General features: G+C 40.2%; 1 protein-coding gene across 1 annotated transcript; it reads left to right on the top strand.

The window, feature by feature from the left end:
- Positions 1 to 293: 293 nt before the first annotated feature.
- On the top strand, positions 294 to 19,283 carry hdlbpb (high density lipoprotein binding protein b). The gene is made up of 28 exons (XM_057358602.1): positions 294 to 368; positions 1,382 to 1,462; positions 2,827 to 2,925; positions 7,339 to 7,487; positions 7,575 to 7,790; positions 8,168 to 8,374; positions 8,461 to 8,676; positions 8,754 to 8,960; positions 9,056 to 9,163; positions 9,365 to 9,469; positions 10,002 to 10,080; positions 10,462 to 10,601; positions 10,694 to 10,798; positions 10,918 to 11,031; positions 11,748 to 11,834; positions 11,922 to 12,053; positions 12,134 to 12,352; positions 12,526 to 12,747; positions 12,872 to 13,090; positions 13,389 to 13,527; positions 13,614 to 13,729; positions 13,835 to 13,939; positions 14,029 to 14,163; positions 14,243 to 14,386; positions 14,560 to 14,739; positions 17,092 to 17,208; positions 17,466 to 17,615; positions 17,810 to 19,283. Exons 3-28 carry the CDS (start codon positions 2,850 to 2,852, stop codon positions 17,897 to 17,899), a joined length of 3,777 nt encoding a protein of 1,258 aa, XP_057214585.1. The 5' UTR covers positions 294 to 368; positions 1,382 to 1,462; positions 2,827 to 2,849; the 3' UTR covers positions 17,900 to 19,283.
- Positions 19,284 to 19,464: the final 181 nt, after the last annotated feature.

The raw sequence follows: 19,464 nt of genomic DNA, 5'->3' as shown, positions 1-19,464 counted from the left end.
GGCATCATTCTCGTTTGAAAGCAAAACTAAAACGAACTACACTTGTTTAACAAATATGTATACATAAAAAGACTATATGTGCTACACAATTTCACCCTTACGAAAAAATCCTATTTTATTTTACGAAAGAACAATTAACATAATTAATATCGAGCTCTGTAATTTATATTCGATGACCACATAAAATATATGACAAAAAGCCATACAAAATGTATGTTTCTTATTTTGTAACAAAAAAAATGATTCACACAGATTCAGATTTGATTCAGTTGATTCACACAGTGATTCGAGTCACTTGGCGAGTCGACTCTCCGCAGCAGTGTTTACTGTTCATAGACGAGCTTAGCAAGGCTTTTTTCTTTGATAAGGTGAGCCATCTTTTCTATCTTTTTAATATGTGCTACTTATCGCAACGTGTTTTTGACAATATATTTAATAACTGCGTGTCCTCTGATTATTGTATGTGGGACATATAAGTCAGATATTAGCTCTGTAATTCTAACGAGCTCTTTCATGTAGCAGATTAGATTAGCTGGCCAGCTAAACTCCTATAATGGATAATACTACATTGCGAGCTTGAACGTTTACTAGTAAGACACACTACTATAATGACTGCGTCTTCAACATACTTCATACGATGGAGGTTGTAAATGCGGATCGCGCTGTTATCTATGAGGGAGAGTCGTTAGCACACCTCCTGTATTTGTTGACACTTAGAGGTCTGCAGTGAGCCTGCAGATGGATGGATGCTTGAAGCATTTTATAGATATATGATTGTTTTGTTGTTTACTTGTATCATTTTTAATACGCAATACACATTTATTTGCAAACATCGTGCATGGGTTCTCAAGACCTGAGTCGATTATGTATTATGACACGTCAAAACCCAAATAATATTTATGTATCGGCTTTGTTGTCCTTCACACAGTTATTCTTGCAGATTGACTATAATGTATTGTCTTCTGGAATTCCCATTGAGTTTTTGATGCTTTAGACAAATCTTAACCTAGCTGCTTACATCTTTATTTTATTCCATGCATTATTCAACTAAACGGTCGATTTGTTCTTTCAATGAGCGTTAACAGGTTATTTGTAAAATGTGTCAATCCCGTGTGTAAATAGAAAACGTGTGTGTATTTTTGCCCTCACTACAGTATTCACAAACACCCACACACCAATTAGACACAGAGTCACCTGAGAGTGATCTTGAAGCTATCATTGGCACTTCATCTCACCATTGCTTCCCACAGGACAGACCACTGAGTCTTTGCCCCCCTTCCTGGTCAACCTCAGAGGTCCCTGCTGTGAGATGCTGTTTTTTGTGTGTCAAGTATGTAACCAGCTTGGCTGTGATCTCTCTTTGTAAACCTAACCCACACAGGGCTGAACAAACAGACCGACACTGAAGAGCTTTCGGTAGCATCCACCTGGACGGATTTTCTGGTTTTCGACCCTTTTGCAGGTGTGTAAAACATGTCATTCATTTTGAAGTGGCATTTGCATTTTGGCATTTAGGGCAAAAAAAATGTTGAAGGAAGTGCGGTGAGCAAGGGCAGATCGCTTTCTTATATTCTGGGGGGTTGCTCAGTCATTCAAACACACAGGCAGGAGTCAGGACATAGCAAAAGTTAATCACGATATTGTGTATGAAGAAATGGATTTTTCTTTTTCCATAATGTAAATGTATACCAACCCATTTGATGGTCAAGGAAAAATACCTAATAGCGATAATAATATAACAAGAAAGATGTAACCCTCCAACAATATAAGAATGCATAGATAATGTATCTGATATTCAATGTAAAAGTGAATGACTTGGATAAATTTCTGACCTGTAATACTTGATGTACGTTGGTTTACTTGTGTACATGGGTAGTTGACAAATATACCGTACAAATTTAGAAAACAAACTGTTAATAAAATATTATTATAGATTATATTCATAATCTATAATAGCAAGCATAAGAGAGATTTATCTTCATTGTTAGTTTTTTTCTACATTTTTGCTGTCACACCACATTTATGGTTTATATGTCAACGCACATGCGATTAAACTTTTGTTAAGTTTTTGCTTCTGTCTCTCTGACAAAATAGAGGGAGAAAATAAAGCATAAAAAAGAAAAATAGATGAGTCTTTAACAAAGAACAATTTAACGAAACTTGATAAATTATAATATCTGTCTATGTCTTGTGTCTAAAAAAAATCTTGTTCATTCTCTCCCTTGCTTACTCCAGCTTTAGTCCTCTTAGTATCATGGCCTTGTAAACTAACGGTACTGTTTAGCGTGTTGACAAAATGTTATATGCTCTCCTACTTGTAAGTCACTTTGGATAAAAGCGTCTGCCAAATGAATAAATGTAAATGTAATATGCATGTAAGGTTAACTTAACACTCTACAATACATTTCAGTGCAGTTCAGAGAAATGTTTTCTGATTGAGCTATGCAAAAAGTCTCATTGTCACATCATCCTACTTTATCAGTTCAACTTGGTTTTAATACAGATCAATAATGGTTACAGTAGTTGGCCTCACACAGGCTTTCGTGTAGAATTCACAGCTGTAGCGTTCATGTGTTTGGTTTTTAATTGGAGAGCTCAGGTGGGGAGAGGAGCGGTTGGGCTCAGGGAGATGGCGGTGTGTGTCGGGCCCTGCTGGGCTTCAGGAACCGCTGAGAATACAGAACTCAGCATGCACACAGCCTGACTTTATCACACAAATGAAAGTAATCAAACTGTGACTGCTTTGCTCTCTTAAGTGAGATTTCTTTAAAGTCATGTGTTTGGATTCTATCTTTACATCCCTCCACATCCTCTTGGTCTCTGCAGGATAGCGGATCAGGTCTTGAAACATGAGCTCTGTGGCAGTGTTGACTCAGGAGAGTTTTGCGGAGCACCGCAGTGGGCTGAAGGACATTAAGATCACGGGTATGACGGCTGTGGTTAAAACATCGCCATCTTCATCAAATGTTTATGCAGTGGATGTTTATGCTGCTTTGTTTTTTTGACAATGAATATAAAGTCATGAGATTATTATGAAGATACATGTTTATATTAGGGCTGTCAATAGATTATATTTTTAATCGCGATTAATCACACCCTTTTCGTGTGATTAACTGCGATTAATCGCACACCTATAGTGAAATTAAACATACACTATTCATTTTTTAACATGTTTATTTTAGTGCTGTCAATCGATTTAAAAAAATGAACTAACTAATCCAACACAGCATTTATGTTTTTAAATATACTTTTACATTCTAATAATTTCACATTTTATCTCCAAATTAATGTGGAAACAGTACATTTCTTTAACAGCATCATTTTATCAATGAAAGCCAACATTCTAATATTGTTGGCTTTGCAACTGATGTCTTTATTAAATATATTATTTTTTTCTACTAATCAAACTCATTATAATAAGTGTGCCAGGTAGGAAATAAGGCCTATAACGAAAATAAATAAAGTTCTCAAACACTTTACCGTCTTTACTGCTAAATACATGAAATAAAAAAGAATCCTCATTAAAGCTACAAAATCACATTGATTTTTTCTTTTCTTTTGTTCTTTGATTAACATTAGTGACAAGAGTCACAGCAGCACGTTTAAGAACGCGGCCCCTTTAAGAGCTGCTGCTCTAAACAGGTCTAATGCGCATCATATTTTCACAACTCTTTGCATTCAAGACTTTATTTAACTCGTTGAATGCGGTGCTTGCGAAAATACTAGACAATATGTGCTTTCTGGCATAATCTTGCGTATTTTTGTTCATTCAAGCGGCAAAGAAAACTTAATGCAGGTGCGCTGTCTGACAGATTCTGACGCAGCCTTTAGCCCGTGTGTTCACCAAACGGGTCCGCTGTCGCGTTGAGCTGCGCCGAGCTATGTTCCACAGCCAGAAGCTGTCAATCTATACTGGACGTGTCAATACAACCATCTCAAATGGCGCCTAAATAGTTTAAAGGCCTTTATATGAATAAGAGCGTGATTATATAATGTAACGCTAGACAATGATGACAGAAGAAAAACGGATGCTGCGTTAATGGCGTTACATATTTTTAATCTGAAAAAATTAATCGCATGTGTTTACGCGTTAACGTTGACAGCACTAGTTTATATTAAAAACCGGGAACCAAGAACCAGTTGTATTGCGTTGCATGCAGCAACAAACAAACAGCATGACCAATGTAGTCTGACTTGGAAGCGAATGACTCTTATGAGCTGGGTCTTTTGAATCAGTCCAAAAGACTCAAGAATCAGTCTAACTTAAATTTGAATTTGTCTACTGGATCATTCAGAGTAGTTCTCTTTTTTTTGCTGTAACATATTTTACAGGTTATTGTCCACCTCCAAATGACCTTGAAACTTGCTTGTTATTGTAGGGAATCACTTAAAATATATATTATTTAATCTTTAATTCATACTCATGTCATTTAAAATCTGTAAATTACTCTTTCTCCTGTGGAACACAAAAGAAGATATTTTGAGAAACGTCTCAGTGGCTTTGTGTCCAGAAGTCAGTGGGGTCCAGTGTTGTTTGTTTAACAAACATTCTTCGAAATATCTTTTGTGTTCTGCAGAAAAAGAAAGTCATACGGGTTTAGAATTACATGTGGGTGAGTACATTTGGAAAGAAGTTTCATTTTTGAGTGAACTGTCCCTTTAAGAATTGTGAGGTATAAATCTGTTTAGTAACTGATTGGTTGTTCATATGATGGTATGTACTAGTGATGCGCGGGTCGGGGTTTTTTCCAACCCGCGGTCCCACTTTTATGAAATTATTTGGCCCACCCGCACCGCACCACTGTATCTATTTTTACAACCCTGCACCCGTGACCCTTAAATAGACATACTAGGCATTGTAATGTAAATGGATTTATTTCAGCCTGAAAGTGCTTGGAAACAGCCATTAGATTACATCGCCCTGTAAACTAGCAACAACATACGCTTATGAACCATAGAAACTTGCACTTCAGCTGATACTGCTGTTGTCTCCTGCTGAAACTACACTGAACAAAATTATAAATGCAACACTTTTGTTTTTGCCCCCATTTTTCATGAGCTGAACTCAAAGATCTAAGACTTTTTCTATGTACACAAAAGGCCCATTTCTCTCAAATATTGTTCACAACTCTGTCTAAATCTGTGTTAGTGAGCACTTCTCCTTTGCCGAGATAATCCATCCACCTCACAGGTGTGGCATATCAAGATGCTGATTAGACAGCATGATCATTGCACAGGTGTGCCTTAGGCTGGCCACAATAAAAGGCCACTCTAAAATGTGCAGTTTTACTGTATTGGGAAGTCCAGGGTGGTCCGAAAATCAGTCAATATCTGGTGTGACCACCATTTGCCTCACGCAGTGCAACACATCTCCTTCGCATAGAGTTGATCAGGTTGGTGATTGTGGCCTGTGGAATGTTGGTCCACTCCTCTTCAATGGCTGGGTTAAGGTTATGGCTCACCCACACATGCTGTCTGCCATCTGCCCTCAACAGTGAAAACCGGGATTCATCCGTGAAAGTGCCAGACACCATCGAATGTGAGCATTTGCCCACTCAAGTCGGTTACGACGACGAACTGCAGTCAGGTCGAGACCCCGATGAGGACGACGAGTATGCAGATGAGCTTCCCTGAGACGGTTTCTGACAGTTTGTGCAGAAATTATTTGGTTATGCAAACCGATTGTTGCAGCAGATGTCTGGGTGGCTGGTCTCATACGATCTTGGAGGTGAAGATGCTGGATGTGGAGGTCCTGGGCTGGTGTGGTTACACGTGGTCTGCGGTTGTGAGGCCGGTTGGATGTACTGCCAAATTATCTGAAACGCCTTTGAAGACGGCTAATGGTGGAGAAATGAACATACAATTCACGTGCAACAGCTCTGGTGGACATTCCTGCAGTCATGCCAATTGCACACTCCCTCAAAACTTGTGCTGTGTGATAAAACTGCACAGTTTAGAGTGGCCTTTTATTGTGGCCAGCCTAAGGCACACCTATGCAATAATCATGCTGTCTAATCAGCATCTTGATATGCCACACCTGTGAGGTGGATGGATTATCTCGGCAAACGAGAAGTGCTCACTAACACAGATTTAGACAGATTTGTGAACAATATTTGAGAGAAATAGGCCTTTTGTGTACATAGAAAAAGTCTTAGATCTTTGAGTTCAGCTCATGAAAAATGGGGGCAAAAACAAAAGTGTTGCGTTTATAATTTTGTTCAGTGTATTTATGAGAACCGGTTTGTGCCGAGAAATGCCCCCTGCCAGATTATGCACCTCCTTCAATAACACGCTGTCCGATTGGCTAATTCTAACCCCTCCCCACACCTAATCCTAACCCCTCCCCTAACACCGAATCCTCACCCTAACCATTGTGGAGAGGGGGGTGCATACTGGCAGGGGTGCATTTCTCGGCACAACACCAGTTCCAAACATTAGATTTACTATCTTGACCTTATTTTCTTTTAATGATGTAAATTCCCGACCTTAATTTCTCCTTCACCTCGTCTTTCATCTTCACTTTTATTTCTCCGTTTGTTTTGTTGTTGTGGCTGGCGGCGGGAGCTGCTTGGCGCTTTCGTGATGTGTTCGGTTTGGGGACATCACGCAGGTTACGTTGCTACGTAGGTCTGCGTATTGTAACCTTATCAAAGAACCTATTAATATATGAAACTATATATTCCCAAATATATAATATAGGCTATAGGGAATTGCATGCAACATACATGTTTTTTTATTTTGTTTTTAATGACCCGCCCCGCAAATAAAGTGACAATTTCTTTACCTGCCCCAACCCGACCCGCGGGTTACATCATTAAAAGAAAAGAAGTTCAAGCTGCTAAATCTAATGTGGGACCGGTTCTCATAAATAGTTGCAGCAGGAGACAACAGCAGTTTCGGCTGAAGTGAAAGTTTCTATGGTTCATAAGCGTATGTTGTTGCCAGTTTACAGGGCGATGTAATCTAATGGCTGTTTCCAAGCACTTTTAGGCTAAAACAAAGCCTGTTTTCATTTACATTACAATGCCTAGTATGTTTTTAATGGTCGTGGGTGCGGGGCGGGTTGTAAAAATAGATACAGTGGTGCGGTGCGGGCTGGGGCAGGCCAAATAATTTCCCGCGGGTTGGAAAAAACCCAGACCAATCTAATTTGCATCAATAGTATGTACTGTAGATTCATATTTGGTGTTATACTTTTTAAAATTTACAGCACTTATGAAAATAATTACGTATATAAACATATATCTAAACTGAATATTATTGAGTAAATTGTTATTTGAAATCTGTGGAACCACAATCTCTAAATTCCTTATTATTTTTCTTTTCGGCTTTGCTTAGGTGGCGTGCCAGAGGATGAAGCTTATATACCCACTTATCTGGAGGCATTTCCCCCATTACCAGACAAGGGCGCTCCAACAGACAGGACAGGTGAGCCGGCAGGCGCCTGGAGCAAAATCCGACCTATCAAAGCATCTGTCATCACTCAGGTAACATACACGTTCCCTATGCTAATGGTTTGTGCGACTAAAGGAACGGAAGAGTGTTCCTCATGCCAAGTCTTATCTTCTGATCAGGTGTTCCATGTCCCTTTGGAAGAGCGACGGTATAAGGACAACAATCAATTCGGTGAGGGTGAGGAGGCGAAGGTGTGCCTGGATATCATGCAGAAGACTGGGGCACACATCGAGCTTTCTCTGGCAAAGGACCAGGGCCTTTCCATCATGGTGACTGGAAAACTAGACTCGGTTATGAAAGCCAGGAAGGAGATTGTAGCCCGATTGCAGACTCAGGTGCTTGTTTGTTCTGTCCTATTTTTAAAGGGATGGTTCACCTAAAAATGAAAATTCTGTCATCAGGTGGTTTTGAGATTTTTGTGGTGTAAAGCCTGTATCGTTTGTGGAAGACAAAGCAAGATATTTTGTGAAATGTCTCGGTGGTTTTGTGTCTATACAATGGAAGTCAATGGGGTCTAATGTTGTTTGGTTACCAACATTCTTCAAAATATCTTCTTTTGTGTTCTGCAGAAGTAAGAAAGTCATACAGGTTTGGAATCACGTGAGGGTGAATACATGATAAAATAATTAAAATATTTGGGTGAACTATCCCTTTAAGCAATTTTTTGTCTGTTAGCTAAAGTAAATTTTGAAGGCTGAATTTTTTCGTGCAGGCCTCAGCGACTGTGATTATTCCGAAAGAACACCATCGGTTTGTGATCGGAAAGAACGGTGAAAAGTTACAGGAGCTGGAGCTAAAAACAGCCACCAAGATCACCATCCCGCGCTCCGACGATCCCAACGCCAACATCCGCATCACTGGCACCAAGGAGGGCATTGAGAAAGCTCGCCATGAAATCCAGCTCATCTCCGCAGAGCAGGTGAGCATTTTTATTAGCTGTACTAATGCTTGAACCATTCTATCATCTATACTGTGTCCTTTTTGAAACCTCATTGTGTGTCTTAGGATAAGCGTGCAGTGGATCGTATATCTTTTGAGAAAGCTTTTCATCCATTCATCGCCGGTGCGTATAATCGACTTGTTCAAGAGCTGAGTCAAGAAACCGGTGCTCGTATAAGCATCCCACCACCTAGCCTGCCCAAAGATGAGATTGTTATCACCGGCGAGAAGGAAGCGGTCGCCATGGCGATTGCCCACATCCGAGCCACCTATGAAGAAATGGTACTTGTTTCAATTACTTAACACAGTAACTTGCATCTCATTACATTTTTGACCTCTTTCTTGCTCTCCACAACCAGAAACGAAAAACGACCACAATTTCAGTGGAGGTGAAGAAGTCACAACATAAGTACATAGTGGGCCCAAAAGGCAACACCCTGCAGGAGATCTTGGAGAGCACAGGGGTGTCGGTGGAGATGCCTCCTCTAGACTCAGCATCCGAGACCATCATTCTCAGAGGAGAACCTGATAAGCTGGGTCCGGCCCTCACACAGGTGTACGCTAAGGTAAAATGCATGTTTGAAAATATTAGGGTAGAGCAAAATATTTCAAGAGAAACACGGCATAGGCAGATTTTTACAGGGCACTGTGTGTTTGGCAGGCTAAAAGTGTGATAGTGGGGGATGTGATTGCTCCGCCCTGGCTTCATCGATTTATCATCGGCAAGAAAGGACAGAACATCAGCCGCATCACACAGCAACTGCCTAAGGTAGTGAAAAGATATTGTCAATGTTAAGCTATTATTATATTTAGAATATAGTGTTATTTGTGGATATACTAAGTCAATGTTTTTGTAAATGCGAATCACCTCTAAATAAAGAATTGATATTAAATGTTAGCTACATAGATTTAAACGCCAACCTGAAAATAAAATGTACACTTTTTGGGGGTAATTTTATGTCATCACTAGGTGCATATAGAGTTTACTGATGGAGATGAACGGATCAGTCTGGAGGGACCAACAGAAGAGGTGGAACAAGCCCAAGCTCAGATACAGGAGATCATCAAAGACCTGGTCAGAGAAAAATAGTTTTTTAAATTTAATATCAGTTCAAGTAAAACATAGAGAACGCATTACGCATCAATATCAACCAATAAGCATTACATTAAAGAGATAGTTGACCCAATAATGAAAATTCTGTCATCATTTACTCACCCTCTTGTCATTTCAAACCTGTTTGACTTTCTTTCTTCTGCAGAACACATAAGAACATATTTTGAAGAAAGTTTGTAACTGAACAATGCCGGTACACATTCACTTCAATTGTATGGACACAAAACCAATGCAAGTCTATGGGTACCGCTGTTGTTCAGTTACCGACATTCTTCAAAATATCTTCTTTTGTGTTCTGCAGAAGAAAGTCAGTGTAAAATGACAAGAGGGCGAGTAAATGATGATTTTCGGGTGAACTATCCCTTTAAGAATGGATATTATTAATGGATAAGAACTAAATTTTGATAGTTTCACTTAATCATGTTTTTAAAGTTTGGTCTGCTTGGTTGAAACTATATTTTAGAAGTATAAACATACTATTTTCTCTCATCAGATGGCAAAAATGGACTATGCAGAGATTAACATTGACCAGCGGTTCCACAGACATCTCATTGGCAAAAATGGGGCTAACAGTAAATTAAAACCCCTTCTGATATGATTAATCCAGAACTACTTTCACGTTCCGTAGCTTGGAACGAATTAGAGCTCGTGACACAGCTAGAGAAAGTTTTGATTGAATAGTCAAGTTGTGGTTTTACTGTACACCTTATTGAATTACAGCCAGTGTCAATATAAACATGCAACAGTTGCTAATGTATACGTCCCTATTCAAATATTACTCTGTGTCAACATTTTCATAGAACCCTACAGAGACTGTATTAGTTATATTCTATTTGTCTCATTATGTTAACTTAGATTTATCCAAACAAATTGATTTTGATAGGATCAGTGATGTTTTGAACAGAGAAGATGAATAAATGAGTTGATAAATGAAGCACGTGGTGTTCTTTCAGTAAATCGGATAAAGGAGCAGTATAAGGTGTCAGTGAGGATTCCTCAGGACTCTGATCGCTGTGGGCTGGTTCGGATAGAAGGTGATCCTCAGGGAGTACAGCTCGCTCGCAAGGAATTAATGGACATGGCCCAGCGTATGGTGAGACTTACCCTACATAATGCCCAGTTTGGGAACAACTGGAAATCTTTTGTCCTGGCATAATTCCACATCTGGCATATGTGGCACTCTAGGAAAATGAACGCAAGAAGGATCTGATCATAGAGCAGAAGTTTCACCGTACCATCATTGGCCAGAAAGGAGAGAAGATCAAAGAAGTGAGGGACAAGTTTCCTGAGGTGCATACAGCTTCTTTTGTCTGTTTTATATAATGTGTTTGTTTTAGTTTCTTGACATGTGTGCTCATTGTACACATTGGTAAATAGTTTTTTAGATGCCTTTGGTTCATTTTCTGCAGGTCATTATCATCTTTCCAGACCAGCAACAGAAAAGCGACATCGTGCAGCTCCGAGGGCCTAAAAACGAAGTTGAGAAATGTGCAAAGTTTCTACAAAAACTCATCGCTGAGCTGGTACTACTGAAACCTGCGCTTAGTGACTAATGCATGTTCACACATTTCACAGCTATTAGCTGCTCTGACTGTCATGAAATGAACATACTGTACCTTTTGCCTGCGGCTCATAGTTTTTTGTTTTGTTCACACGTCAGCAGTTAAGGAACTCTTTCTGTTTTGAAGAACAATAATTAGCTGTTGAAAAGCGGTTTGCTTTTATGACTTCAGCTTTCTGTGTCTAATTAATAATTATATACAGTCGCAGAAAAAATGAAGAGACTATTTCAAATTTTCATTTAAACAGCATTTCTAGATGTATTGTGGCCATTCCAGTCCAATGTCTGTTGAATTTTAAAAAAATCAAACCTCACGTAAAGTCATCCAACAGCAATGTGAAAGACCGACAGCATGACAAGACACGTGAAAACTGTTATAAAACTCTAGGTTATCACATAAAAAAATATTTTTTTAACTTTTCCTAAATACTTTTATTTCTGTTATTAGACCTCAAATACTGCAGAGCATCTTTTCTGTTATTTTGACCTGTTTCTCCAGTTTTTATTTTCTGCAAATAAATGCAAACAGAAACAATATTTTTATTTGAAATTTGGGAAAAATATCGTTATTAGTTCACAGAATTAAACAAAAACGATCATTTTACCTAAACACATACCTAGAAATAGTGAATTTCAGAAAAAAACTGTCTTTTTTGTCTGTTTTTCTCTTGTTTTTAGGTTGAAAACAGCTTTTCAATATCCGTGCCCATCCACAAGCAATTCCACAAAAACATCATCGGCAAAGGAGGTGCCAACATCAAAAAGGTTAGGATATTTTCAAATGTTTTGCTCATCGTGTCTGTTTTGTAGCATGATTGTGAGACATTCGTCATGTGTTGTGTTTCTATACAGATACGTGAGGAGACCAACACAAAGATCGACCTCCCGACAGAGAACAGCAACTCTGAGATGATTGTGATCACGGGGAAGAAGAGCAACTGTGAAGCTGCGCGAGACCGAGTCCTCGCCATACAGAATGAGCTGGTGAGAGAAACAGAATGCTGGAGGTGCTCTGTATTCCTCTGTATTTTCTTCTCTCTCATACTCTTGATTCATCTTCCCAGGCCAACCTGAAGGAGACGGAGGTTTCCATACCAGCCAAGCTGCATAACTCTCTGATTGGATCGAAGGGCAGTCTGGTGCGCTCTGTGATGGAAGAGTGCGGTGGTGTCCACATCCACTTTCCTGCAGAGGGCTCAGGGCTGGACAAGGTCACCATCCGAGGTCCTGCAGATGAAGTGGAGAGAGCCAAGAGACAGCTGCTGCAGCTGGCCGAGGAGAAGGTGAATTGTGAGATGATGTTACATAGCATTTGTCATCTAGGGACCCCCCCATCCAGACTTTAAGCCAACTCAGGGACCCCCAATACAAAAAGGCTAGACTTTATTAGTAGCGCTATAACCACATTTAAATGTGGTTTTTGTTGCAATTATACATTTGTCTATTTTTCCACCAGCAAGTCAGCAACTTCTCAGTAGAGCTTCAGGCAAAACCTGAGTACCACAAGTTCCTGATAGGCCGAGGGGGAGCTAATATCCGTCGTGTGCGAGACCGAACCGGAGCACGGGTCATCTTCCCTTCGCCAGATGAGCCAGAACAGGAGAGTATTACCATCATGGGTAAAGAGGAAGCCGTACGGCTCGCCCAGAAAGAACTGGAGATCCTCATTAAAAACCTGGTATGACAAAAAGCAAACTGTTTAAAAAAAAAAACACTTGCTTTGATTGAATTCTACCTCATAGATTAAAGCTTTTTTCCTGTTTTTATTCTGCACCTGCTCTTGATGATGTCATCGGCAACAGGATGATGTCATTGAGGACACTATGGTTGTGGACCCCCGGCATCACCGTCACTTTGTCTGTCGCCGAGGGCAGGTGCTGAGAGAGCTGGCGGAGGAGTACGGGGGTGTGGCTGTTAGCTTCCCACGCACGGGCACGCACAGCGACAGCGTCACCCTCAAAGGACCCAGAGATTGTGTGGACGCTGCTAAGAAACGCATTCAGGAGGTTGTGCGCGATCTGGTGAGTTTTAAATCCAGATTCGGTTAACTCCAAGTAAGAATCCTGGTTGTTTTGTCGGGATGCGGAAACTTATGCTACCTGTAAGCATAGACTTTCTTGCTTCTGCAGAACACAAAAGAAGATATTTTGAAGGATGTGGGTAACCAAACAACACTGATCCCCATTGACTTCCATTGTATGGAGACATTACTCAAAATATCTTCTTTTGTGTTCCGCAGAGTCATATACAGGTTTTGAATAACACAGAGTGAATAAACGATGACAGAATTTTTATTTTTGTGTGCTGGTGTGTCAACAGGAGTCACAGGTGAGCGTGGAGGTGGTTATTCCCCAGCGGTACCACAGAGCCATCATGGGACCCAAAGGCTGCAAGATACAGCAAATAACACGAGAACATGAAGTCCAGATCAAATTTCCAGACAGAGATGAGCCTGCAGGTCACTTCTCTACACTGATTTTTTTTGTTCCTTATATTGATGATGAGTTTGACAAGCTCAGTGCTTGTTCTCTTTGTGGCTGGCAGCTCAGGAACCTGCGACTCAAGAGAACGGAGATACTGACATCGTGCCTCGAAAGTGTGACATTATCACCATAACAGGTCGGACGGAAAAGTGTGAGCTGGCTCACGCAGCTTTGCTTGTAAGGAATTTGTTTGTACGTCTTTGGTTATCTTGTTTTCCTTCTGTAGAAGTATGGATTGATTTCATTCTGTTTCCTTCCTTTTCTCTTCCTGTTACACCGAAGGCTCTGGTTCCTGTGACGATTGATGTTGAGGTTCCCTATGACCTTCACCGTTACATCATAGGACAGAAAGGAAGTGGAATAAGGAAAATGATGGAGGACTATGAGGTTTGTCATCCTGAACTTGTATTACACAACCGGAGATCAACATTCAAGCTGCTTTTAGACGTTTGTGTGTCTGTGTTGTGATGTCATAGGTGAATATTTGGGTTCCTCAGCCTGAGCAACAGTCAGATGTCATAAAGATCACAGGTCAGGTGACTAGTGTGGAGCGGGCCAGACATGGGCTGCTGGAGAGAGTCAAAGAACTGCAGGCCGAGCAGGAGCATCGGGTACAACATTACACAATTTCAATTTACAGCCAGAAAACTTGAAAACTTGTACTTCAATAATAAATCTTATTGTTTAAAGGCTTTGCGAAGCTTTAAGGTGACCCTGTCAGTAGACCCCAAATACCACCCAAAAATAATAGGCCGCAAAGGAACCGTCATCTCCCAAATCCGCAAAGACTACGATGTCAACGTGCAGTTCCCTGACAAGAGCGATGAGCAGCAGGTGTGTATATGCCAGTAACACTCTACTGTGTCTTGAAGGCAGAATATTTTCACATGCATTTCCTCGTGCTTTCACTCAAACCGGTTCTGCATTCTTCAGCTTTTTCTGTACCTCGTGCCTGTCATACCTGACATCTGATTTCCATCTCTGTCCACGTGCATTTCTTTCTTTAGGAGGTAATAGTAATTTCCGGGTATGAGAGAAATGCCAACGAGGCCAGGGCGGCTATAGAACAGCTGGTGGCGGACCTGCAGGAAATGGTGAGTGTGGACATCCGGCTGGACCGGCGGGTCCACGCTCGCATCATCGGAGCTCGTGGCAAGGCCATCCGGAAACTCATGGAGGAGTTCAAAGTAAGAGCGACGATGCGATGATGTATCTGCTAATAGTGATGCTTAATAGTGAAGTTTATTTTCTTTTATGATGTATTCTGCTTAATCATTAGGGCTGTCACGATTATTAAATAATCGTCTCATCGCGATTATTTGGCCTCATTGCGATGGTTTCAGATCATCGCAGTTATTGCACATCTCCATAGAAGACACTAGGGGGAGCTGTAGTGCCTGCATATGACATACACTCACCTAAAGGATTATTAGGAACACCTGTTCAATTTCTCATTAATGCAATTATCTAATCAACCAATCACATGGCAGTTGCTTCAATGCATTTAGGGGTGTGGTCCTGGTCAAGACAATCTCCTGAACTCCAAACTGAATGTCAGAATGGGAAAGAAAGGTGATTTAAGCAATTTTGAGCGTGGCATGGTTGTTGGTGCCAGACGGGCCGGTCTGAGTATTTCACAATCTGCTCAGTTACTGGGATTTTCACGCACAACCATTTCTAGGGTTTACAAAGAATGGTGTGAAAAGGGAAAAACATCCAGTATGCGGCAGTCCTGTGGGCGAAAATGCCTTGTTGATGCTAGAGGTCAGAGGAGAATGGGCCGACTGATTCAAGCTGATAGAAGAGCAACTTTGACTGAAATAACCACTCGTTACAACCGAGGTATGCAGCAAAGCATTTGTGAAGCCACAACACGCACAACCTTGAGGCAGATGGGCTACAACAGCAGAAGACCCCACCGGGTACCACTCATCTCCACTACAAATAGGAAAAAGAGGCTACAATTTGCACGAGCTCACCAAAATTGGACAGTTGAAGACTGGAAAAATGTTGCCTGGTCTGATGAGTCTCGATTTCTGTTGAGACATTCAAATGGTAGAGTCAGAATTTGGCGTAAACAGAATGAGAACATGGATCCATCATGCCTTGTTACCACTGTGCAGGCTGGTGGTGGTGGTGTAATGGTGTGGGGGATGTTTTCTTGGCACACTTTAGGCCCCTTAGTGCCAATTGGGCATCGTTTAAATGCCACGGCCTACCTGAGCATTGTTTCTGACCATGTCCATCCCTTTATGACCACCATGTACCCATCCTCTAATGGCTACTTCCAGCAGGATAATGCACCATGTCACAAAGCTCGAATCATTTCAAATTGGTTTCTTGAACATGACAATGAGTTCACTGTACTAGAATGGCCCCCACAGTCACCAGATCTCAACCCGATAGAACATCTTTGGGATGTGGTGGAACGGGAGCTTCGTGCCCTGGATGTGCATCCCACAAATCTCCATCAACTGCAAGATGCTATCCTATCAATATGGGCCAACATTTCTAAAGAATGCTTTCAGCACCTTGTTGAATCAATGCCACGTAGAATTAAGGCAGTTCTGAAGGCGAAAGGGGGTCAAACACCGTATTAGTATGGTGTTCCTAATAATCCTTTAGGTGAGTGTATTTTAGTGTATTTATTGTAACTAAAGCATTGTAATACTTGTAAAATGTACCACCACAACACAATAAAAACAAAGCATATACCATAAAAATAACCTGCAGTACAATTTAATATTATTTCAGTGTGAAAACCAGTCTACCAAAATTTCATTAACATAGAAATAAAATTTTATTGTAGTCTTGTTTTACTATTGTAAAAAACAGACTAGAAGCTTTTCTATGACTGATAGCATTTTAATGGTGGCTTCACTCCTGATCAATTTAGAAGTGAAGTGAAAGTGACCTATTAGTCAGATATGGTGACCCATACCCGAAATGTGCCCTCTGCATTTAACCCATCCAGAGAGTAGTGAACACACGTACCCCCGGAGCAGTGGGCAGCTATCACTGCAGCACCCGGGGAGCAAGTAAGGGTAAGGTGCCTTGCTCAAGGGCACCTCAGTCGTTACCCGCCGGCCCTGAGGATCGAACCGGCAACCTTCTGGTCACGAGTCCGACTCCGACTCCATGACTGCCCTAATTTACTTAATATACATGTATGTATGTACATAATATATGATAAACCAATATTTTCCGATGTATTTCCAAGAAAAAAAACATATTTTTTTATATTCAGAGCAATATGGTCGTTTCAAAGCTGAATAAAAAATGTATGAGAATTAAATGTCAAAGCTCTAAAACAGACAATTAATCGCCAAAGCCCTAAATCAGACAATTAATCGTCATAATCGCAATGATTTACTAGACAATTCATTGTCAGCCAAATTTCATAATCGTGACAGCCCTATTAATCATCTAAACTATGCAGGGTTAAAAAGGCAAATTTGGATCGCATTGTCGTTTATTACACACAAATGTATAGTTGGATCTCACAGTATATGGCTTATTAATTATATCCTTGATTTCAGGTCGATATACGGTTTCCTCAGCCAGGCTCTGAAGATCCAAACAAGGTCACCGTCACAGGTCTGCCTGAGAATATTGATAATGCCATTGACCATCTGCTCAATCTGGAGGAAGAATATGTGAGTGTATAATCCAGTGCAGATTGTTTTTTGGATCGTTGGTAGTTGAAAAATATACTGTACGTGTGTCTGGTTTGACAGCAAAAATGGAGAAAACAAACTTAATATTAATTTAGGATTATTCATATTTATATTTACTATATAAAATAGCATAAGAGAGTTTTTAAGTTTTTGCTGTCACACCATAGGACACATTTACGGTTTATTTGTCAACTACCCGCATCCCGTTTTGCTTTTGAAACGGTTTTCTCTCTCAGATGTTGACCGTCACAGAGACGGAGACTATGGCAGCTTATATGAAGCCTCCGTCTAAGGCGATGGGGATTGGAGGAAATGACGATGACAACAGAGTCCTGGCTAAAGGCTTTGTTGTGCGGGACGCCCCGTGGAATGCACAGGGGAACAAGGTTATAAATCCATTGTATAAAATATATTGATCAGGGGGAATTGTCAAAAAGTGTCATTTTGTCAAATGTTTTATTCTTGTTAAAGATTTTTTAGTTTAATGGAAAGAATTAGATCGGAAAGAATTGAGATGTACTAGTCGATCATTGTCAGTGTCCTTATAATCGTTCCATTTTCCCTTTTTTGTGACTTCCAGGCACCTGACATGAGCAGTGCTGAAGAATTCCCTACATTCGGATCCGGAGTAGCACCAAAACAGACATCTGCGTGGGGACCCAAAAAATGATCTTTCTTCAGAGCCCACCATTTCTGTGGTTCTTGAGTTCATTCCATGCTTTTTGCTGTTGTGTTTCACCTGGTACGCTCTCTTGGTGCCCTTGGAAGAATCACCTCTGCCTTCCTTTGCCTGAAGGTTTCTTAGCATTGTGGGATAGATGTTCTTAGCACTCCTCCGTCCACAGATGCCAGTCTTATTTGCAGGAACAGTCACGTAGCAGTTAGTGTCCCGATCAACCTGTTGTTTTGTAATAGTCAATGTGAGGACTGGTAACCAGTGGCTTGGCACTGGAGAATGAGGTTTTTCTTATTTCTTGGAACATTTATGGTAAGAAAACTCCTGGTTCACGGTGTATTTATTTTTCAAACCATTTTTACTGTGTTTTTATCTCTGTGTGTGGTTCGACTGAGCACACTCGCTCTGCAGCAGCCTTCACTACAGTACGTACTGTAAAATAAAATCAACTGTAGATTCTGAAGCACTTACTGAACTCTCAGTACTGAAGGCTGATCAATACTGATCTTGTTTATATATTTTTATTTATTTATTAGTCTATTTATATGCCTATGTTATTTATCGATTTGCTTAATGACTGATTGCTGTTTTAGGTATTCTTTTTGTTGTGCTTTAGGAAGTTGTCATATTCGTGTGGTCCAGTCGCAGCTTTATTTTTTTACAAGATTCGTGTGTGGTGTGTGCGTGATTTCTGTTTATAGAGGTCAAAGGTTTGTCATGGGATTTGCTGGTTATATGTACTTTTCACTTTTAAGTCTTTATAGGTCATTAGAAGTTCAGGAAATAATTTATTGAAACCAGCATAAAAATTGGAATATGAATTTATTGTTTTTAAAGTCTGAAGGAAGCGACAGTTTCTAGAGAAAAAAACGGAAAAATTACCATTTATTTATTGTAATTTAAAACCTGACACATAGCATGATGATGAAGACTTGGTGTTTTAACCATCTTGAGTTTTAAGTCGTAATGGTAAGTATAACCTGATGAAGGGTTGTCATGTGTTAATCAAAAAAGCTTTCCTTTGATTATTGACACAAATGACAAAAAACACACATCAAATGTGTTTGTTCCTTATGCAAATTGCTGGTTCTCAATTTGCAAACCTTTATTTAAATGTTGACGTCTCTTGTTTTCTATTGAGAGTCACTCTGTGTTCTTGACTAGTGGATTCTTGTGAGTTTTCTGTGTGTTTCATGTGCGCGTATGCTTGTGTACATGACAGATTGAGGAACCATCTACAAACAACCGAAGATAGACACACTATCGGCCTTAATATGTTATTGCCATAGGATATTTTTACCAATTTGATGACATTGATATGCAACACTGCAATAACATGTCAGTGGCTTTCCTACTCCAAATAAAAAACTCGAATGAAATGAAATTGTGCTTTCACTGTTTTTTTGTGTTTTTTTTCATGGATTCTGGATGAAATTTTAAAATGCTTGTTTGAGAGAGTTTATAGAAAAATATTATAAACATTACTCTCATTAATTCTCCAGGTGAGTCTCATAAGGGTAACATTTGACCAAAAGGGGAGGGACCCAATAATATTCTGG

Source organism: Triplophysa rosa, linkage group LG18, assembly GCF_024868665.1.
Source record: "Triplophysa rosa linkage group LG18, Trosa_1v2, whole genome shotgun sequence".
Lineage (NCBI taxonomy): Eukaryota > Metazoa > Chordata > Actinopteri > Cypriniformes > Nemacheilidae > Triplophysa > Triplophysa rosa.
The sequence above is the reverse complement of the archived record's forward strand: the minus strand, read 5'-3'. Positions and strand labels throughout refer to the sequence as shown.

What these genes read in the sequence shown, in the direction of transcription:
- hdlbpb (XM_057358602.1), top strand. Translation starts at nt 2,850, where the DNA reads ATGAGCTCTGTGGCAGTGTTGACTCAGGAGAGTTTTGCGGAGCACCGC. An exon ending in AGGAGATCATCAAAGACCTG is followed by an intron (nt 9,470 to 10,001) that starts GTCAGAGAAAAA and finishes TTCTCTCATCAG; the next exon opens with ATGGCAAAAATGGACTATGC. An exon ending in GAGGTGCCAACATCAAAAAG is followed by an intron (nt 11,835 to 11,921) that starts GTTAGGATATTT and finishes GTTTCTATACAG; the next exon opens with ATACGTGAGGAGACCAACAC.